The 23,712-nt window shown below is 43.5% G+C and overlaps 1 protein-coding gene across 2 annotated transcripts; it reads right to left on the reverse strand.

Moving 5' to 3' along the window:
• Positions 1-46: 46 nt before the first annotated feature.
• On the reverse strand, positions 47-23,337 carry LOC110498629 (phosphatidylcholine:ceramide cholinephosphotransferase 2-like). 2 transcript variants are annotated; one of them, XM_036933803.1, is made up of 6 exons: positions 23,091-23,337; positions 10,390-10,997; positions 9,868-9,985; positions 7,599-7,752; positions 7,091-7,152; positions 47-843 (listed from the first exon to the last, which is right to left on the reverse strand). In XM_036933803.1, exons 2-6 carry the CDS (start codon positions 10,842-10,844, stop codon positions 658-660), a joined length of 975 nt encoding a protein of 324 aa, XP_036789698.1. In that variant the 5' UTR covers positions 10,845-10,997; positions 23,091-23,337; the 3' UTR covers positions 47-657. The 2 variants fall into 2 exon arrangements, with proteins under 2 accessions (XP_036789698.1, XP_036789697.1); XM_036933802.1 differs by having other exon boundaries at positions 6,986-7,152; positions 23,091-23,245.
• Between the last annotated feature and the right edge of the window lie 375 nt (positions 23,338-23,712).

Raw genomic sequence — 23,712 nt, forward strand, 5'->3', positions numbered from 1 at the left:
CGAGCTTCATACTTCTCCTAGTATCTGCACTTTGGACAAAACTGAAGTCAACGTGTTGTTTTTTTATTCTGAAGGTATAAATGATGGTACATTAGGACACACAATCATATGAGACTAAAGACTAAATGCTAATTAAATTAATACACAATATAAAACATTGAAAACAAACATCTTAAAGTTTGCAATTTAAAATTGCATGCATTTGTATTTAAAGGCACATTTTGGAAAGTATATTTTTAAAGTACTTAATATTCATTCAATCTAATTGATGTAAACGTAATAATGTATAGCTCTATAAAATTCAATTTTTATGTTGGAGTTTTGAGTAAAGCTGCAAGCCAGTGGCAAAGCGCTGCATGACATCGCAACATGTTGACTTCAGTTGAGTTTGTTACAGTAACATTCACAAGAATAAAGAACATTTTCAAATAAACTGACCTCATAAATAACATACATTGTAGTGGTGAAGTACACAAGGACCCAATGTGGACTATGTTATTCTTCTCACATACTTTCCCTATATGACCATTTCCTCACAAACTTCAACTATCCTTCACAATAATACTTGAAATCACATAATAGAGCATAAATCCTGCATGAATACAAAATAGGTTGGGGTGTTCAAAGGACCCTGAACTGGGGTGGAGTCCCTTCTCCCTACTCCTCCCGCAGGCTCTGCACTGCACTGTACTTCTTACAGGAGTTCTTAAGGCAGGCAGGGGGCCAGGTGATTGGCCAGCAGAAGGAGCAGGGCACCTGGGTCTGCACGTTCCTCTCAAAGAAGTTGAACACGGGGTTCCACCAGGTGTTGGTGAGGTAGTTGTTGGGCGAGCACCGCAGGGCCTGTCAACAAAAACAACAGACAACTTAAACGTGAGCATTACATCATGAGACTTCAAATCGCTGGTACTGATACCACCACCAACACAGTGCTGTGGATGATGCTCTACATGGTCGTGTATCCAGATATCCAAGGTACTACATCAGAAAGAGGGGTGTGGAGGACCAGTTCAATGGAGCCTAAAGAGAACTCCTTGTTGAAGCATGATGAAGTACAGTACCCAATCATAATGCTATGTGTAACATATCCAGTGTCCTGTTTCCCAATGCTCGTTGCTTTGTAATAATGTTTTCCATGTAATTTGTACCCGTTCACACCACAGAGAGGGTGCAGGCGGAGATCGATGCAGTGGTGGGCCCAGACAGGGTCCCGTCTCTCACTGATAAAGGCAGCCTGCCGTTCACAGAGGCCATGATCATGGAGGTGCAGAGGATGACTGTAGTGGTCAGTTAAGAACAAATTCTTATTTACAATGACAGCCTACCCCGGCCAACTTTGGGCCAATTGTGCGCCGCCCTATGGAACTCCAAATCACGGCCGGATGTGATACAGCCTGGAATCGAACCAGGGACTGTAGTGACGCCTCTTGCACTGAGATGCAGTGCCTTAGACCGCTGCACCACTCGGGAGCATTAGCACAACAAACAAAGATGAGCCTTACTGAAGAATAAATAGTCCTCTTTTTAATTTTTTTGTCTTTTAGCAGATGCTCTTATTAAGAGTAACTTACAGGAGTAATTAGGGTTAAGTGCCTTGCACAAAGGGCACATCAACAGATTTCACCTAGTCAGCTAGGGGAATGGAACCAGCAACACCTTTCAGTTACTGGTCCAACCTATTAACCGCTAGCCTACTACCCAGTGTGGCAAAAGCCCAAAAAGATCAGACCCCTCCCTCAGTAGCCGGTCCAGATCCAGAGCCACATTTATGGGCTCTAAGACCAACTATTGACTGGGGAATAAAAGGAGAAACTGATACAACAGCATGCGACCAGCAGAGGGAGCCAAATGCACAAGAACTACAAGTACTGAGCATTAAACAAGAACCAACCTACAGGAAGACTGAGGAGGAGTGGTATGAACAGACCTACCAAACCAACGCCCCAACGGAAGAATACTTATGGGCATCAGTGCTGAAGGAACTAACATTGGACTAAGTGCTACATAATCTTGAGCACGCGGCAAAGAAAAGTGGCAAGGACATAATGTAATGACACCCTGTGTTAAGATAGAGGGAAGATGTTCGGGAGTGCAATCTAACTGAGTGTCTAAAAGAGGTATAAAAGGAGGAGAGATCAGTGCCTAGGCATGATCCTCAACCCATATGATTTGGACATCATAGAGAATCATCAGACAAGGTATATTACCTTTACTATACTCTGTTTGTATTGACTATTTTGACATCAAGGCACGAGCAAACTATTGACTGGTATATCTTAAGAATTGTGTTGTACACTGGAAGCTCACACCACATAAAAAGAATAAGAGAACAAGGTTGTGAAAGAGAGAACTTCACCCCTCAACAGCGCGAGGCGTAGAGAACTCTTGGGAGCAACAAGTTCCATCTTTGGTGTGTCAGTGACAATTGCAGTTTGGCAAGATTGAAAAAGCCCAGAAATAAGTAAGCCTCGTAGTAGCCACGGGTCGATAAAAGGGAATCAATATCTAAACAGTAGGCAGGAAATAGTGTAACCATAGGAAATTCGGACTAAATAAGAAAATTATAGTATTATAAAACAGGGGAGGCTGCAAAAATATTACTACTCTTATAAAGAAAGACCAGTTTCGGGAAGGACCAAGGGAATAGAGCTTCAAGGTAAATATATGGGTGTTTGCTTTGTTTAAGAGTTATAATAAGTGTGTTAAGCGATTTACATTTGCAATATTATCTGGCATAGTATAGCGCATTAAGGATTGATTGAGCATTATTGATGTATTAGGAAACTGTAGAACCATTGAATTGTAATAACGTGTATAAGACAAAAAACAGAGTGACTTAATAAAAGCTTGAAACTTTGACAACTAGGCCAGATTAACGATCTGGAGAGCAAACGCCTCTGACACTCTCACTGAACAGAAAGTGACCCTGGTTATAGGTTAAAGTGATTGCTCTAAAGAATATTTCATTGTGTGGACAATAATATACAGTGGCTTGCGAAAGTATTCGGCCCCCTTGAACTTTGCGACCTTTTGCCACATTTCAGGCTTCAAACAAAGATATAAAACTGTATTTTTTTGTGAAGAATCAACAACAAGTGGGACACAATCATGAAGTGGAATGACATGTATTGGATATTTCAAACTTTTTTAACAAATCAAAAACTGAAAAATTGGGCGTGCAAAATTATTCAGCCCCCTAAGTTAATACTTTGTAGCGCCACCTTTTGCTGCGATTACAGCTGTAAGTCGCTTGGGGTATGCCTCTATCAGTTTTGCACATCGAGAGACTGACATTTTTTCCCATTCCTCCTTGCAAAACAGCTCGAGCTCAGTGAGGTTGGATGGAGAGCATTTGTGAACAGCAGTTTTCAGTTCTTTCCACAGATTCTCGATTGGATTCAGGTCTGGACTTTGACTTGGCCATTCTAACACCTGGATATGTTTATTTTTGAACCATTCCATTGTAGATTTTGCTTTATGTTTTGGATCATTGTCTTGTTGGAAGACAAATCTCCGTCCCAGTCTCAGGTCTTTTGCAGACTCCATCAGGTTTTCTTCCAGAATGGTCCTGTATTTGGCTCCATCCATCTTCCCATCAATTTTAACCATCTTCCCTGTCCCTGCTGAAGAAAAGCAGGCCCAAACCATGATGCTGCCACCACCATGTTTGACAGTGGGGATGGTGTGTTCAGGGTGATGAGCTGTGTTGCTTTTACGCCAAACATAACGTTTTGCATTGATGCCAAAAAGTTCAATTTTGGTTTCATCTGACCAGAGCACCTTCTTCCACATGTTTGGTGTGTCTCCCAGGTGGCTTGTGGCAAACTTTAAACGACACTTTTTATGGATATCTTTAAGAAATGCCTTTCTTCTTGCCACTCTTCCATAAAGGCCAGATTTGTGCAATATACGACTGATTGTTGTCCTATGGACAGAGTCTCCCACCTCAGCTGTAGATCTCTGCAGTTCATCCAGAGTGATCATGGGCCTCTTGGCTGCATCTCTGATCAGTCTTCTCCTTGTATGAGCTGAAAGTTTAGAGGGACGGCCAGGTCTTGGTAGATTTGCAGTGGTCTGATACTCCTTACATTTCAATATTATCGCTTGCACAGTGCTCCTTGGGATGTTTAAAGCTTGGGAAATCTTTTTGTATCCAAATCCGGCTTTAAACTTCTTCACAACAGTATCTCGGACCTGCCTGGTGTGTTCCTTGTTCTTCAGGATGCTCTCTGCGCTTTTGACGGACCTCTGAGACTATCACAGTGCAGGTGCATTTATACGGAGACTTGATTACACACAGGTGGATTGTATTTATCATCATTAGTCATTTAGGTCAACATTGGATCATTCAGAGATCCTCACTGAACTTCTGGAGAGAGTTTGCTGCACTGAAAGTAAAGGGGCTGAATAATTTTGCACGCCCAATTTTTCAGTTTTTGATTTGTTAAAAAAGTTTGAAATATCCAATAAATGTCGTTCCACTTCATGATTGTGTCCCACTTGTTGTTGATTCTTCACAAAAAAATACAGTTTTATATCGTTATGTTTGAAGCCTGAAATGTGGCAAAAGGTCGCAAAGTTCAAGGGGGCCGAATACTTTCGCAAGGCACTGTATCTTTGGAAAAGTCAATACATATAACGATACTAGTTTCCAAGTGACTACTAGCTGACGAGCATAATAACTAACAGAAAATAAGTTATTAGGTATTGATATATAAGAGAAGAAGACCCAAGGTAAGGGAGTATAGGAAGAATCTATAAACAAAGTAATAAAGTACTCATCTATCCAAGGACCCATACTAGACCGGGAAATAAGGGAGTGACAACGTGAACGAAGGAACAGACTCAACTCACGCGAAGGGCCATTACGAATACATAGAAGGGTTGGTAGGGCCGCACGGCTAGGCCCTTGTTACACCGAAGTGACTAAAATCCTACAGTACTTTGCCCAGCCAGAGGACGGGGTAGAGGCTTTTACTGCAGGCGAAAGGGCAAAAGTCAGCACCGTGACACCAGCCAAAAACAATGGTAGACTTTGGCATAAACATTTATCAATAGTAGTAATATGGATATGTAGAACATCTCATTTTGTGCAATTCAATAATCAATGAAATGGTTGACAGTCAGGCAATTGACACAACTACAAGTGAAGGAGCTGTAATAGTAAATGTCAGGCCCTATTATGATGTCAGTCTTAGTTTTGACCAGCAGAGGGAGTAACACCATGCCAACACATTATAGCACTTCTATAACCTACACGTTGTGCTGACACTGCTATCAAACAAACGTTCACACTTGTAATTCACAGAACTATGGGACGTTAACACAACATTTCCCTGAAACATGAAGGTCATTACGTTAACATTAAGTTAATCATTATGTAAACATGCAGAAAGGTCGTCTTTTGAGGTGAATCTCACAGGGTGGGTAGAGCCATCTATCATGATCCTAGCCAGGCCTAATGGATGAGGATGAGGGTGTACTCAGTCGTATAAACACTGTGGTAGGTGGTTCAGAAGTGTGTGTGAGTGCTTCTGGCATTGCACATGCACACACACACACGTACAGCTAACCTTGTGGGACACACAATTCAGTCCCATTAAAAATCCAATTTTCCCTAACCCGTACTCTTACCCTAACCCTAGCTCCTTACCCAAACCCTTAACGTAACACTAACACTAATTCAAACCTTAACCCTAAACCCCCTAGAAATAGCATTTGACCTCGTGGGGACTAACATCATGTCCCCAGTTGGTCAATTTATTGTTTGTTTACTATTCTTGTGGGGACTTTTGGTTTAGAACCATTTCTTATTGGTCTATTAACTTATCACCTGGTGATTTCACCAGGCAGGCAAAAACTACATCCCACTAAAATTACCTGAAATTTCATCCTGCCTTTTCAAACAGCTCTTACATTACAATGGCATTATCATAATTTCACATATTATTCCAACCTCCGTGTCACAATGTACATAAAACACAGGTAAATCAAGTTTTTGACTGCACTGGGCCTTTTAAACTGCTGTATTGTCAGTGTTTTCTTGCTCATCCACCAATAGGTCTACAGAGAAAGCAGTAGAGACTGAACAAGCTGCTTGTCAAAAAGGGACACTTTTTGTACTTTGTCTCATTCTCACTGGTGGGTGTAATTCAATTAATATTTTAAAGAAGATTCTAAAGCAGCAGTATTCAACTCTGACCCGACGAGATCCAGAGCCTGCTGGTTTTCTGTTCCACCTGATAATTAATTGCACACACCCGGTGTCCCAGGTCTAAATCAGTCCCTGATTTTTGGGGAACAATGAAAAAAATGCAGTGGAGCTGGTTTCGAGGTCCAGAGTTGAGTTTGAAGGTTCTGAAGCCTGGTAAGCCGTTTCTGCTGGATAGTATCAGTCCATCTGCAGTATCATCAAGAATCTACTTTATCATCTGCTGTATTATCTATCTGCTTCCACTACATGACAGTATCATGTCACCTGGACGTTGGCCATGGTGTGGTACCACCAGAAGAGAAACGATTACTCTATCTACATCACAGGAGGTTGGTGGCACCATAATTGGGGAGGACGGGCTCGTGGTAATGGCTGGAGCGGAATAGGTGATCTAGAATAGGGGATTCCATTTGTTCCGTTCCAGCCATTATTATGAGCCGTCCTCCCCTCAGCAGCCGACTGATCAAGATCTCACCTGGATGACGAGAAGAGAATGTGTCATTTATTTTTAAGATGTTACATGGTCACATACACCAGATAGGTGCAGTGAAATGTGTTGTTTTGCAGGGTCAGCCAATGTAGTACGGAGCCACTGGAGCAAATTAGGGTTAAATGGCTTGTTTAAGGACACAGACAGATTTTCACGTTGGGTATTCCAACCAGCAACCTTTTAGTTACTGGCCTACCCCTCTTAACCCCTAGGCTACCTGCCACCCCATTACTATATCTAGTATCAGCATCATTCTAGATCCTACAGTGTCAGCATGTCACCTGGACGTTGGCCATGGTGTGGTACCACCAGAAGAGGCGTGAGGTGATGAAGTAGGCCACCACCACATCCACACTGTAGTGTTCGTGGGCCACCAGAATACACACCACTCCCACAGCAGCCAGCAGCCAGCACATCAGGTGGTACCACCAGAACGTCCGCGGGGAGTCTGGACGAGACAAAACACACACAGGAGGTCCTTTCATTTTATAATCTGGTCAATGTTAAGTGGATGGCCATATAAACACATGAGTCTGGAGGAGAGAGTGGGGGGGGGACAGACACACACGGGGTTGTGTATGTCGTCAGTAAGGTCAGACGTTGCATCCTCTTGAACAAGTCCCAGGGAAGGTAATAGATAGGGTTTGGGAAACACTGTAATAGAGGATCAGGCCACACCTGGAAAATGTCCCTCCATCAACCAAATGTATATCTGCCCGGTAACATTACTACATAATCCAGAAAATGTTCAGAGATCATGATGCCGAAGCTATGGGACCTTGTTTGCCCTAACAGATAATCTAACCTAGATGAGAATATGATATACTTGTTAGTTATCAATAATGAACAGTATTTAGATGTGTGTGTGTGTGTGATATTTTATCCAGCACTCACACTCTTTAATAAACAGGTAGGTGAGGGTAAGCATGACGGTGTGTCCGCTGTAGAGGAAGTCACCACACATGAGGTGGGAGCCGGTGATGGACAGACCACCGCCGGAGATCAACGTCAGCACACGCTGCATCTTAGCGTGAGAGTCCCCATACAGCTGAGAGAGGGATAGGAGGGAGAGAGAGATAAGGGGGGGGGGGGGGGGGTTGAGAGAGAAAGAGATAGGAGGGAGAGATTAGCTTGACAGACAATACAAGCAGCTTCAGTTAGAGGAATAAAGAACATTATACAGAACGTCATTGTAACATCACTGCAACACAAACGATGTTCCCGTGTGGCTCAGTTGGTAGAACATGGCACTTGCAATGCCAGGGTTGTGTGTTTGATTCCCACGGGGGACCAGTACAAACAAAATATTAAAAAGTATGGACTCGCTACCGTAAATCGCTCTGGACAAGTCCATCTGCTAAATTACGCACAGTTGAAGTCGGAAGATTACATACACTTAGGTTGGTCATTAAAACAATTAGGAAATCTACTTTAAACAGCTTGGGAAATTCCAGAAAACTACGTCATGGCTTTAGAAGCTTCTGATAGGCTAATTGACATCATTTGAGTCAATTGGATGTGTACCTGTGGATGTATTTCAAGGCCTACCTTCAAACGCAGTGCCTTTTTGCTTGACATCATGGGAAAAATAAAAAAAAATCAGCCAAGACCTCAGAAAAAAAATTTGTAGACCTCCACAAGTCTGGTTCATCCTTGGGAGAAATTTCCAAACGCCTGAAGGTACCATGTCCATCTGTACAAATAGTACGCAAATTTAAACACCATGGGACCAAGCAGCCGTCATACCGCACAGGAAGGAGACACGTTCTGTCTCCTAAAGATGAACACACTTATGTGCGAAAAGTGCAAATCAATCCCAGAACAACAGCAAAGGACCTTGTGAAGATGCTGGAGGAAACCAGTACAAAAGCATCTATATCCACAGTAAAACGAGTCCTATATCGACATAACCTGAAAGGCCGCTCAGCAAGGAAGAAGCCACTGCTCCAAAACCGCCGTAAAAAAGCCAGACTGCGGTTTGCAACTGCACATGGGGACAAAGATCGTACTTTATGGAGAAATGTCCTCTGGTCTGATAAAACAAAAGTAAAACTGTTTGGCCATATTGACCATCGTTATGTTTGGAGGGAAAAGGGGGAGGCTTGCAAGCCGAAGAACACCATCCCAATGTTAAAGCATGGGGGTGGCAGCATCATATTGTGGGGGTGCTTTGCTGCAGGAGGGACTGGTGCACTTCAAAGAATAGATGGCATCATGAGGGAGGAAGATTATGTGGATATATTGAAGCAACATCTCAAGACATCAGTCAGGATGTTAAAGCTTGGTTGCAAATGGGTCTTCCAAATGACCCCAAGCATACTTCCAAAGTTGTGGCAAAATCGCTTAAGGACAACAAAGTCAAGGTATTGGAGTGGCCACCACAAAGCCCTGACCTCAATCCCATGGAAAATGTGTGGGCAGAACTGAAAAAGTGTGTGCGAGCAAGGAGGCCGACAAACCTGACTCAGTTACACCAGCTCTGTCAGAAGGAATGGGTCAAAATTCACCCAACTTGTTGTAGGAAGCTTGTGGAAGGCTACCTGAAATGTTTGACCCAAGTTAAACAATTTAAAGGCAATGCTATCAAATACTAATTGAGTGTATGTAAACTTCTGACCCACTGGGAATGTGATGAAAGAAATAAAAGCTGAAATAAATAATTATCTCTACTATTATTCTGACATTTCACATTCCCAGTGGGTGGTGGTGATGCTAACTGACCTAAAATATGGAATTCGTACCAGGATTAAATGTCAGGAATTGTGAAAAACTGAGTTTAAATGTATTTGGCTAAGGTGTATGTAAACTTCCGACTTCAATTGTAAATGTTTGGAAGTGCTAATATGAGCCTGTGTTAATGGATAGAATTGTACCTATCCAATGAAATTGCATTTAAACTCGCCAGTGTCGTCATCTTTCTCCCATCAGGTCACTGTACCACAATACCCAGAAAACCTCGATTCCCTGGGGCATATATTTCCAATCGAACTCAAGACCGGATGCGATGATGTTTGTGTCTCCAGGGTTCGAATCCAAAATGGCTTTTTTATGAGCAGCTATTGAGCATGGCAGGCAGCTCGATATGAGTTCTGGAGGGAGCCAGGATGAGATCACGGCAGGACGTGGTTCACATGCCACAGCTGACACACACACACACACACACCTTGGGGGCACAGGTGAAGTGATTGCCGGGTACAGGAAGGGTTGTGATGTACATGGTGACGCAGCGGTACAGGTAGAGGGTGCCAATCAGGAAGAAGAACCTCCGACCTGCAATCGACCTGGAAACAAACACACAAAGGGAAAATAAATGACGTCATCAAACAGGCCACTGTTAAAAGGGCTGTGGAACATTTCTCTTGGACATAGAACAGTGGAGGCTGCTGAGGGGAGGACGGCTCATAATAATGGCAGAAACGGAGCCAATGGAATGGCATCCAACCATGTGTTCGATGTATTTGATACCATTCCACCTCCCCAATTAATTCCTCCCAAATTAACGTGCCACTAACCTCCTGTGACATAATAATAATGAAAATGTCATGTTCAGCATACTGTAGCACTTCATATAGCCTACAATCACTGTCTTATACTGTTAAACCTGAATGTTGTATAGTCTGGTTAGAATTTCACATACATGGGGATAGCCTTTGACACAGATATCCCAAGATAACCGTTCTCTTACTTGTATCTGAGGAAAAGCCACTGTATAACCCAGATTCCCACCAGGAGCATGCCGTTGATCTCGGTGACCGTGAACGCCCACTTCACCCGGTCGATGTAGTCAAAGAACTTATCGGGCAGTGGCGGGCTGTTCTCCTTCTCCGGGACCCTCTCGTGGACGACCGTGATGACCACGGTGGTCAGGACTAGGTTGAAGATGGCGTAGAAGAACGCTATGGCTGTCTTCCACCACTCCGTGGGCAGCCGGTTGCCCTTGGCGTCTGGCAGCGAGATCTTGACGTAGTCCCTGTGGTGCCCGATGACCTTGCGTAGGCATCGTTTCGTGTCCTCCGGAGTGTTTTGCCCGTGTTTGGGGCAGTTGGCGTTAGGGAGGACCCCAAAGACACTGGCGAGGACCCCGCTCTCACCATCCATGCCCGGGTCCAGATGGGATGCAGTCGGGTCCACGAGCGCCATGGTCCAACACTGTCTACTGTCCACACACCAATGAAGAGCTCTCTGGTTCACCCAAAGTCAGCTAGTGCCTCTGAGGGGCCTGGATAAATGGGAATTAGTCCTTGTTGTTGGGCCTACTGTATTTAGTTTGACTGAGGCAAAGATGTCTTCCCCCTGAAGAAGAACAAGAGGTTAGGATTTCAGTTTCATTTTGGTTCAAAAGGTGTTTACTGTGTGCTTATTTCATGCAGGAGAAAGAAGACACTGGAGAGACTTGAGCTGTAATAGAAGGATGGAATGCCTATCTGTGGGTAATTACTGGCTAATGTTCCCTCATTGTCTTCAATTTGGCTGGAGACAGACATGTCTGTTGGAAACTCATGACAACCTCTTCTCATTCTTCAGTTAACAACAAGCAGCCGTACAGTACACTAATATCCACCACCATTCCATTAGCAAAAGGACAGTTGTAAACTGAGATACTAATTAATAATACCAGATGTCAAGGAAGTCATCATTGTGAAATGCTAGTAGGCTACATATGTAGGAGCTTAATCTGATCACTCTGTTGCAGGAGAACGTTCCTGCAATGCAGGACATTTAAAATGTGCAGTATATTTGAGGTTTAAAATGGCTTCTGAAATTTGTGATTTCCAATTTGAAGTTTCAGACTTGATTCTGCCCATCAAAAAAATGTATCAAAACCTACAAACATTTCCATTAAATATAATCCACATAATAATTCACATTTCCTGTTGCTGCAGGATTATCTGCCTGCTATATCCTGCTATATATTAAAAGTAATTTCCTCACCATCTTAAATAAGCATGCCCCTTTCAAAAAATGTAGAACTAAGAACAGATATAGCCCATAGTTTACTCCAGACTTGCCTGCTCTTGACCAGCACAAAAACATCCTGTGGCGGACTGCAATAGCATTGAATAGTCCCCACGATATGCAACTGTTCAGGGAAGTCAGGAACCAATACACACAGTTAGTCAGGAAAGCAAAGGCTAGCTTTTTCAAACATAAATTTGCATCCTGTGGCTCTAACTCCAGTTTTGGGACACTGTAAAATCCATGGAGAATAAGAGCACCTCCTCCCAGCTGCCCACTGCACTAAGGCTAGGTGACACGGTCACCACCGATAAATCCATGATAATCGAAAGTTTCAATAAGCATATCTCTACGGCTGGCCATGCTTTCCGCCTGGCTACTCCAACCCCGGCCAACAACAATCTGGACCCTTTCTTTCTAAAATTATCCACCGCCATTGTTGCAACCCCTATTACCAGTCTGTTCAACCTCTCATTTCTTCCGAGATCCATAAAGATTGGAAAGCTGCTGCGGTCATCCCCCTCTTCAAAGGAGGTGACACCCTAGACCCAAACTGTTACAGACCTATATCCATCCTGCCCTGCCTTTTAAAGTCTTTGAAAGCCAAGTTAATAAACAGATCACTGACCATTTCGAATCCCACCGTACCTTCTCCGCTGTGCAATCCGGTTTCCGAGCCGGTCACGGGTGCACCTCAGCCACGCTCAAGGTACTAAACGATATCATAACCGCCATCGATAAAAGACAGTACTGTGCAGCCGTCTTCATCGACCTGGCCAAGGCTTTTAACTTTGTCAATCGCCGTATTCGTATTGGCAGACTTAATTGTCTTGGTTTCTCAAATGACTACCTCGCCTGGTTCACCAACTACTTCGCAGTTAGAGTTGCGTGTGTAAAATCGGAGGGCCTGTTGTCCAGACCTCTGGCAGTCTCTATAGGGGTACCACAGGGTTCAATTCTCGGGCCGACTATTTTCTCTGTATATATCAACGACCTCGCTCTTGCTGCTGGTGATTCCCTGATCCACCTCTACGCAGACGACACCATTCTGTATACATCTGGCCCTTCTTTGGACACTGTGTTAACCAACCTCCAAACGAGCTTCAATGCCATACAACACTCCTTCCGTGGCCTCCAACTGCTCTTAAACTCTGGCAAAACCAAATACATGCTTTCAACCGTTCGCTGCCCGCATCCACCCGCCTGCCTAGCATCACTACTCTGGACGGTTCTGACCTAGAACACGTGGACAACTACAATTACCTAGGAGTCTGGCTAGACTGTAAACTCTCCTTCCAGACTCATATCAAACATCTCCAATCCAAAATCTTTCAATTTCGCAACAAAGCCTTCACTCACTCCGCAAAACTTACACTAATAAAACTGACTATCCTACCAATCCTCGACTTTGGAGATGTCATCTAGAAAAAAGCTTCCAATACTCTACTCTGGATGCAGTCTATCCCAGTGCCATCCGTTTTGTTACCAAAGCGCCTTATACCACCCACCACTGCGACCTGTATGCTCTAGTCGGCTGGCCCTCGCTACATATTCATTGCCAGACCCACTGGCTCCAGGTCATCTACAAGTCTATGCTAGGTAAAGCTCCACCTTATCTCAGCTCACTGGTCACGATAACAACACCCACCCGTAGCACACGCTCCAGCAGGTATATCTCACTGGTCATCCCCAAAGCCAACACCTCTTTCGGCCGCCTTTCCTTCCAGTTCTCTGCTGCCAGTGACTGGAACGAATTGCAAAAATCGCTGAAGCTGGAGACTTACATTTCCCTCACTAACTTTAAACATCAGCTATCTGAGCAGCTAACCGATTGCTGCAGCTGTACATAGTTCATCTGTAAATAGCCCCTCCAATCTACCTACCTCATCCCCATATTGTTTTTATTTACTTTGCACACCAGTATCACTACTTACACACCATCATCATCATCATCTATCACTCCAGTGTTAATCTGCTAAATTGTAATTACTTTGCTACTATGGCCTATTTATTGCCATACCTCCACATGCCATTTGCACACACTGTATATAGACTTTCTTTTTTTTCTATTGTGTTATCGACTGTATGCTTGTTTATTCGTTGTTTCTGTCGCACTGCTTTGCTTTATCTTGGCCAGGTCACAGTTGTAAATGAGAACTTGTTCTCAACTAGCTAACATGGTTAAATAAAGATGAAATAAAATTAAATATCAAACTAGAAAATCCTATATCTGTATGTCCCTTTCATTACTAACTCGTCAACTATCAGCTCCTGTCCTGTGATTTAAATAGTTTGGGTTTAAACACCACATTTTTAAATACCACATTCATTAGAATGATGAGCAGGGAGGTGGTGGAAACTTCAAGATGTTTACTGTGATTCCACTACTCTTTATATGTAGGATTAGCAAATGAAGGAGATAGAGTTTACTGTACTAGTCATTCCTGGCTTATCAGCTTAAATGTTTATTTTATCAAAATGCCCTTTATGGTGTTTACAACTGCAGGCTACTCTAGGGTGTTGACGTGAGTGTTTATTTTAACCTTTTGTAGTTGGATATTTCCCAGAAGCACTGGCTCATTTACTCTTTGAAGGCTCTTATTTTGGTGACTCTGACAATTGCACCAGACAGCCTACTTCTCAGACCTGAGTTCAAATACTATTTGAAACCCTATTGCTTTATTTGTGGTTAATTGAGCTTGCATGGCTTAATGGACCAATAGAATAGTCCAAAAACTACAAACCCCACCCACCTGGCATTCCAGGCAGACTAGAGCAAACACTCAAAAGTATTTGAAAGCTTTCAAATAGTATTTGAACCCAGGCCTGGGGATTTTATTTGACTGCAAGTTTGTTCTTCTGTCAAGGAGGATCTGGAACGCTGATCAAACCATTTTTGCTCCGCCACGGCAACGTAGTTCTCTTTCTGTCCTCCCCAGCCTGAGATTATATACCCAGCCTCCTCTCTATATCCCCAGCTGCCAGGAGCGGTCCAAATGCAGGCTTCACATGTATAGACTATATGTTCTGCAAGACTGCCTCAAGTAGTTACAGTGTAGAAGCTGCTCACTGAACACCATGTCACATGGCTTGTGTCGTCCACCTCGCATGGATGTTAGGAGATACAGGAAATGGCGATTGGTTGAGAGATGTGTGTAGTACATCTGTATGTAGTTGCTGTATGAAGTGTGCTGGCTGGACAGACTGTCACTGTACTATAGGCTAGGTCTGAGACTTGAGAGAGCAGAGAGAGGGAAGACTTAAAAAAGAGCCAGAGAGGAGAGGTAGAGAGAGATAATAGGTAGAGAGGAGGAGGTAAACAAAGAGAGAGAAGAGGGAAGGAGAGACAGAGGGAGGTAGACATAAATGGGTAGAGAGAGAGAGAGAGGGAAAGAGAATAGGTAGAGAGAGGTAGACAGATGGGAGGAGAGAGAGGAGAGAGAGAGCGAGAGGGGTGTCTGTGGAATGACTTAGAACCTATGGACTCTCTCCCATAAAGGGAGGACACCAATCAGAGGGGCTTTGTCCCGATGCACAAGAACACACAATCCCATTGTACCAGCTGCCAATCCAGGTAAAAGACACACACACACACACAGACTCTATACAATGCATGCACACATGTTCAAACACACACAATGCATAGACACATTACACCGACTGCACTGTACTTGGAGGTTTCTTTGAGCTAAGAAAAGAGAGCCCAGCCCATTGCTTATCCAGCTCTCAAAGTGAGGGCATCTGGCTTGATTGAAGAGTCCTACCTAAAGCCACAGGTCCGTTGACTAGTGGTGTCCATTCGCGCGCCAGAATAAAGCACAGATTCTTGGACACAGGACCATGAGTTTATTTGGGACTGAGCCCTTTTTCTTGTTTCTTTTGTGTTGAAGGAGACCCCCATTTAAAGCATCCGTGAGGTCTGAGGTGTTAAACCCTGGTGCCAGGTCCTTACTAACTAGTGTGTATATATCTGGGTTGATTTAGTGACTCAAAGGGGGTGATAATAATGGTTGGTTTATAACATGTTTCTAAGTTTAGTTGTTTATTGAAACTGAATTGATATGCAGACTTCACACGTATAGACCATGTTGAAACTGAATTTAAATGCAGGCTTCACATGTATAGACTATATGTTCTGCAAGACTGCCTCAAGTAGTTACAGTGTAGAAGCTGCTCACTGAACACCATGTCACTTTGCTTGTGTCGTCCACCTTGCATGGACGTTAGGAGATACAGGAAATGGAGGAATAATAATTCAGAACTTTACCTTGTGTTTGTGTTTATTCTTAAGTTAAAAGGAATAGATTGTGTTGTTTCATTTACTGTAGAGGCGTGTTATATTTCCTTAGGTGGACCATGTTCTTAGAGGCATTTTACCCACTAGGTGGAAGCACTGCACAATTTTATGTATGGTTTTCTAATTGATGTAGTTCTGTCCTTGAACTGTTCTGTATTATGTCATGTTTCATGTGTACCCCGCGCAGAGTAGCTGCTACTTTTGCACCGGCTAATGGGGATCCTAATAAAATACCAAATGGTTAGGCCAACACAGTCCACATGCTGTCTCTCTACCCACCCTAGATACAACTTCCAAACTGATATGAACAGGTCCCTCAGAAGAGAGGGCTACTCACGGAATTTGAATAGCAAAGTAGAGTACTTTGCACCTGACCTGAAATAGGCTGCATCCTGGTGTTCCAACTGAGCCTTCTAGTGTACTGTTTAAAGAACTGTACGGTGGAGTCATAACTTTGCCTTAGGCAGATTGACCCGACAGTACAAAACACGGTTTCATTCACCGGGGAAAATCGCCCCACCACAACACTGAAGGAGAAAATGATTAAGTAATAAGGCCCGAGGGGAAGTGGTACATGAGCAATATACCACAGCTAAGGGCTGTTCTTAGGCACGACACAACACAGAGTGGTATAGTAAAAAGGAAGAGAATGCAACACAGCATGGTATAGTATTCCACTATTCCAATACAGGAGACATGAACCAAAAAGGATGCCAGTAAAATGTACTTTAAATGGGGATAATCTCTGCCTGTTCATGCTCTCTACCTCTTTTCAGTTCATGATGTGAGAGGACTTCAGGAATGGCCTTTTTCTATTCTCCTGCACTTCACAAGCTTCTGCCGCCTTTAAAAAGGTGCGAGTGCATCTCCGGCTTCCAAAATGCATCTTATACTGAACAAAAATATAGAAATGCAACGTGTTGTGCTGAATTCATTTTTTTAACCTTTATTTAACTAGTCAAGTCAGTAAAGAAGAAATTCTTATTTTCAATGACGGCCTAGGAACAGTGGGTTAACTGGTCTAGGAACAGTGGGTTAACTGCCTGTTCAGGGGCAGAACGACAGATGTTTACCTTGTCAGCTCGGTGATTCAATCTTGCAACCTTTGGGTTACTAGTCCAACGCTCTAACCACTAGGCTACCTACCGCCCCGAGATCCCAGAAATGTTCAATGCGCACAAAAAGCTTATTTCTCTCAAAAATGTTTCCACAAATTTGTATTTCAACCCTATTCTTAGTGAGCATTTCTTTTTGCCAAGATAATCCATCCACCTGACAGGTGTGGCATATCACAAAGCTGATTAAACATTACACAGGTGCACCTTGTGCTGGGGGCAATACAATGTCACTGTAAAATTTGCAGTTTTGTCACACAACCCATGTATCAAGGTTTGAGGGAGTGTGCAATTGGCATGCTGACTGCAAGAATGTCTACCAGAGCTGTTGCCAGATAATGTTCATTTCTCTATCATAAGTCGCCACCTCCTGCCAAATTCTCTAAAATGGCATTGTATGTCCAACCGGCCTCACAACCACAGATCATGTGTATGGCGTCGTATAGGCGAGCGGTTTGCTGATGTCAACGTTGTGAACAGAGTGCCCCGTGGTGGCGGTGGGGTTAAGGTATGGACAGGCATAAGCTACAGACAATGAACACAATTGCGTTTTATAGATGGCAATTTGAACGCACAGAGATACCGTGATGAGATCCTGAGGCCCATTGTCGTGCCATTCATCCACCGCCATCACCTCTTGTTTCAGCATGATAATGCATGGCCCCATGTCGTAAGGATCTATACACAATTCCTGGAAGCTGAAAATGTCCCTGTTCTTCCATGGCCTGCATACTCACCAGACATGTCACCCATTGAGCATGTTTGGGATCCTCTGGATTGACATGTACGACAACGTGTTCCAGTTCCTGCCAATATCCAGCAACTTCGCACAGCCATTGACGAGGAGTGGGACAACATTCCACGGGTCACCGCAATCAGCTCGTTTCGGATAGAACACCACCTTCCTGACTCACAGATGTTTCGCTTTCTCTGTAACAAACTTCTGAGAGGATGGCTGTAAACCAATAACTACTTCCTGACTGTTGCTCTCTGAACAAAGCTCTATTAGGAATCCTATATCAGTAAATGATATAGACAAGTAACCACATCAAAGGCAACATGTCCTTGTCAAGAAGCCTTCTCTGTCTCCTCTCCTTCTGTAGCGCTGAGGCCAATACTCAATGTTTTGATGGTTCACTCAAGGCTATTAATCACTGGCAGGTCCCTCAAGGTTACAGACAGTGCAGAGAGCATCATAAGGGCTCAAATATGCTACAGGGCTTCTATGAGTAAGTAAAGGTGTGGATATAAGTCTATAATTTATTTATATTCATATTTACTCTGACTAATATTTTTCAGATGAGATTGAAGATATTTCTTTACAATGGTGTCCTCCGCATGACTGTACTGTGTACTGACCTGCAGGTCAACAGATAGCCTCTCCACCAGGCTAGTTTTCCACTGGTCCTCCCAGCTGTGTGCACAGCACAGCCTGTTTTTCCACCAGTCCCTACTGCTGCACCCAGTTCTCTCTCTGAGTCTACAGGGATGGGTGGTGATGGGAAAACTGGCAGCCAAACCTATCCCACATGCTCACAGACTGAGTAATGGATGGCACTCCACTCTCCTTATGTTTGCTATACCAGCTATTTCTAGAGAGGAGTCACCCCAGTTGCCATGAAAGCTGTATTTTACTCTAGAGGAGTCGTGAAACTGCGGCCACCATTTTGGGCCCCACATAATGACATGTTACATGATAGCTGTCCAGTTATTTAGTCAGATTCACCATCAAAGGGAGTGTTAAAAATAAAGCAGAGTCAGTACCAGAAGTGACTCGGCCCTGTGGAGATCAGAGCTCATCATAGTGAAGAGTCATATCCGGAATACTATTTTCCCTAACCCCTAACCTTAACCCTAAAACTATACCTAACCCTCAACGTAACCCCTAACACTAACCTTAATTCTAACCCGAATTGTAACCCTAACCACCCCTAAAATAGCATTTTTCTTTGTGGGGAGTGGCAAAATGTCCCCACTTCAGGATAGTTAAACACACACAGTTAAACACACACACACACAGACATGCACACACACACACACACACACACACACACACACACACAGCTCCCACAGAGAAAGAAACATACACTATTCAAGAGCTTTGCAGTTTAGTTTAGAAATGTTTGGAAAGCAATCATCATCATCATATTTGAGGAGACATTTTATGGGGAGCTCTAAGTGGACTATGATGCTAAATGCAGCTTCGAAAATATGTACGTATGTTTAGAGAGCAGTTAATTATGCATTTTTAGACAGTGGTTTACATACACTGTGAAGGCTTTACGGCACAGCACACACTAATGGAATGAATGATGGCAGGTCAGGAATCAGTGTATGTCCTTTCCCACTGTCCAATCAATGCGGTTGATTTAAATCAAGTTCAGTCAGTGAATAGATAAATGCACAATAATCAATATGAGGTACTACCTAACAGAGGAATGTTGACATATCGTTGTCTGTTAATAAGACCTTTTTAGAAACAACCCACATTTCCACATTTACTTTGCCTTCTTCAAATTTCTTTGATTTGAGCTCTTAATCATCGAGTCTTCTTCTTATTGCAGTGATCGCTCTCTTTCTCCGATACCTCTCCTTCTCACTCAACAATAGGGGCAACAGCATTGGAAGGTCGGCCAATTTAAATCCGTTCACCAAATTTTTACCAGCATGTCACATGTGCAACCAGAGGGAAAAAATCCTAGACCACCTTTACTCCACACATAGAGACGCATAGAAAGCTCTCCCCCGACCACCATTTGGCAAATTTTACCATAATTATATCCTTCCGATTCCTTCTGAAAGCAGGAAGTACCAGTGACTCGCTCAATACGGAAAGGGTCAGATGACGAGGATGCTACACTACAGGACTGTTTTGCTAGCACAGACTGGAATATGTTCCAGGATTCATCCAATGGCATTGAGGAGTTCCCCACCTCAGTCATCGGCTTCATCAATACGTCCATTGATAACGTTGTTCCCACAGTGACTGTACGCAAGAATATCCTGCTATGCCCTCAGACGAACCATCAAACAAGCAAAGCGTCAATTCAGGATTAAGATTGAATCCTACTACACTCGCTCTGACGCTCATCAGATGTGGCAGGGCTTGCAAACTATTACAGACAACAAAGGGAAACCCAGACGCGAGCCTACCAGATGAGCTAAATGCTTTTTATGCTCGCTTCGAGGCAAGCAACACAGTAGCATGCACGAGAGCACCAGCTGTTCTGGATGACAGTGTGATAACGCTCTCGGTAGCCGATGTGAAAAAACCTTTAAACAGGTCAACATTCACAAAGCCGCTGGCCAGACGGATTACCAGTGCGTGTACTCAAAGCATGCGCAGACCAACTGTCAAGCGTCTTCACTGACATTTTCAACCTCTCCCTGACCGAGTCTGTAATACCTACATGTTTCATGCAGACCACCATAGTCCCTGTGCCCAAGGAAGCGAAGGTAACCTGCCTAAATGATTACCGACCCATAGAACTCATGTCCGTAGCCATGAAGTGCTTTGAAAGGATGGTCATGGCTCACATCAACAGCATCCTCCCGGACACCCTAGACCCACTCCAATTCGCATACTGCACCAACAGATACACAGATGGCGCAATCTCAATTGCACTCCACACTACCCTTTCCCACCTGGACAAAAGGAACACTTATGTGAAAATGCAGTTCATTGACTACAGCTCAGCGTTCAACACCATAGTGCCCACGAAGTTCATCACTAAGCTAAGGACTCTGGGACTAAACACCTCCCTCTGCAACTGGATCCTGGACTTCCTGACTGGGGCCCCTCAGGGGTGTGTACTTAGTCCCCTTCTGTATTCCCTGTTCACCCGTGACTGCATGGCCAAACATGACTCCAACACCATTAGGTTTGCTGACGACACAACAGTGGTAGGCCTGATCACCGACAATGATGAGACAGCCTATAGGGAGGACGTCAGAGAACTGGTAGTGTGGTGCCAGGACAACAACCTCTCCCTCAATGTGAGCAAAACAAAGGAGCTGATCGTGGACTACAGGAAAAGGCGGGCGGAACAGGCCCCCATTAATATTGACGGGGCAGTAGTGGAGCAGGTCGAGAGTTTCAAGTACCTTGGTGTCCACATCACCAACGAACTATCATGGTCCAAACATACCAAGACAGTTGTGAAGAGAGCACAACAAAACCTTTTTGCCCTCAGGAGACGGAAAAGATTTGGCATGTGTCCCCAGATACTCAAAAAGTTCTACAGCTGCACCATCGAGAGCATCCTGACCGGTTGCATTACCGTCTGGTATGTGCAACTGCTCGTTATCTGAACGTAAGGCGCTACAGAGGGTAATGCATAAAGCCCAGTATATCATTGGGGCCAAGCTTCCTACTGTCCAGGACCTATATACTTGGCGGTGTCAGAGGAAAGCCCATAAAATTGTCAGACTCCAGTCACCCAAGTTATAGACTGTTTTCTCTGTTACTGTACGGCAAGCGGTACCGGAGCATCAAGTTTAGGACCAAAAGACTCCTCAACAGCTTCTACCCCCAAGCCATAAGACTGCTGAACATTTAATAAAATGGCCACCAGACTATTTTCACTGACCCCCCCCTCCTCCCTTTTGTACATTGCTGCAACTTGTTGTTTATTATCTATGCATAGTTACTTCACCCCTACCTACATGTACAAATTACCTCAACTAACTGGTACCACCTGCATATAGCCTCGTTACTGTTATTGTGTTACTTTAAAAAATATATTATTTACTTTAGTCTATTTGGTAAATATTTTCTTAACTCTTCAACTGCACTGTCAGTTAAGGACTTGTAAGGAAGCATTTCATGGTAAGGTCCACACTTGTTGTATTCGGCGCATGTGACAAAGTTTGATTTGATTAGCATTGTAAACAAGGTCAAGCCTGTCTTCCATCAAGACATAGGACCAAATAACATGTTCCTACTCTTTTACATGGAAAAATAATTCACAGGCAGCACATAGCAGTAACTTTATCCTTCCCCCTTAGAAGACCAACATGGGCAGGTCTCCGGTCGGCTGAAACCACTCCGTTACACCCTGGTGGCTTAGCCACACATGGGTGGGTGCCTGGTGGATAATTTCAGGGTATGGAGACTGCCTGGGTTCCAGGATTACAGGGCGCTGCGGCGGGGGTGTGTCTGTGTGCTGAGCAGCAGGTCTCCACATTTAACATTTACTTTTCAGGAACAGCCCTGGTTAGTTAGTAGGACACAGCACCCCCCACCTTCACTTACCACCATGTTCTAAAAGGGGCACCAGGGTGAGGTGAGGGTTCCACCATGGAAATAGTCATTATAATTTTAAGGGTTCCATGAGCTGTTCTGTCTCTTGTAGCTCAATGGAAGGCCATTTCCAGACTTTCAGAGACCTGCTGCAATTGGAAATGAGCCGGTATTGGATTAATGTAATGTAATTATACGAAGAAACATTTGAACATCTACTGTAGCCTACGTCATTGGCTTGTACATTAAACGTATTCTATTCAAATACTGTATAGTTAGCATAGTTTAGACGTTCAAAAAGAACATATCACCTGTAGAAGTGTGCCTTGTCTACAGTATTTCCTGTTCCACGTCATGCTGCCAATGAATGATAACGAACCTGTTCTCTTGGCTCTAATAAAGTATCTTCACATGATATCATCATTTCGTGCACAGTATTAGGCTAGTATTCTTTCACCACTGAGGCATCTTTGCTTGCTAATTTAATATTGGGAAAGATCATGTTTTAATTTGGAAAGTAGGCTATTTGGAACTGTCCATGACTATAGGCTACACAGTGAATGAAAGAAAACGTATTTTGTTGTCGAACTACAATGACGTGACCTACTGGCAACATAACATAAATTGGCGATACCAACCTAGATCACAATAATTATCTTCACACGTTGTAATATTCATTCCATATGATGCAATTCACTCTAGGCTATTTAGTAGCCTAGCATACGTGCATTTGGTTATAATTCATTTTATATAGAGCATATCGTTTATCAACCTACCTGTCTTGCTTGGGATCCTCTCCAGTTGTGCGCCTTGTTCTTTCAGCGATCAAACTCCTAATGTTTACATGGCTGAAATGAACTCTTGTCTTTGAGCGTGCGCTCCTCCCACATGCAAACATACAGTGGTCCAACCCCTCTCTGTATTACTGTACAGCCTAGCCTACAGTCAGCTGCAGAAACTGTCGCCAAAAACATCACTTATTTACGTACCTGCCCACCCCTTTGTATAAAGATTATTTAATAGCAAGCATACAATTGTTTCACCTGACCAGAGGTGATAGACATGATAAAGCAACCTTCCAATTCCCACCCATTCAAAGATATATTGCATAGCATGTTGAAGTGCAAGATATGCATTTCAATCTTTTTCTAACTTCCCATAATGAATTAGGACTACAATGTACACAACTGGATATTTGATTGCAATTCAATTTATTTAAAAAAATATTTATATATTTTTTAACTCTCATACAAAACATCTAAGAAATAAACATGCTCTATTTAAGCCAGATTGTTCACGCTTCAAAAGAGGTAAAGCCTAGTCTTAGCCAACTAGGCCTACATGATGATTAAGAAAAATAGGCTATTTATTCCCGGCCTGTTCTGTAATGAGGACATT

This window comes from Oncorhynchus mykiss, chromosome 10, assembly GCF_013265735.2.
Source record: "Oncorhynchus mykiss isolate Arlee chromosome 10, USDA_OmykA_1.1, whole genome shotgun sequence".
In the NCBI taxonomy this organism is placed as follows: Eukaryota; Metazoa; Chordata; class Actinopteri; order Salmoniformes; family Salmonidae; genus Oncorhynchus; species Oncorhynchus mykiss.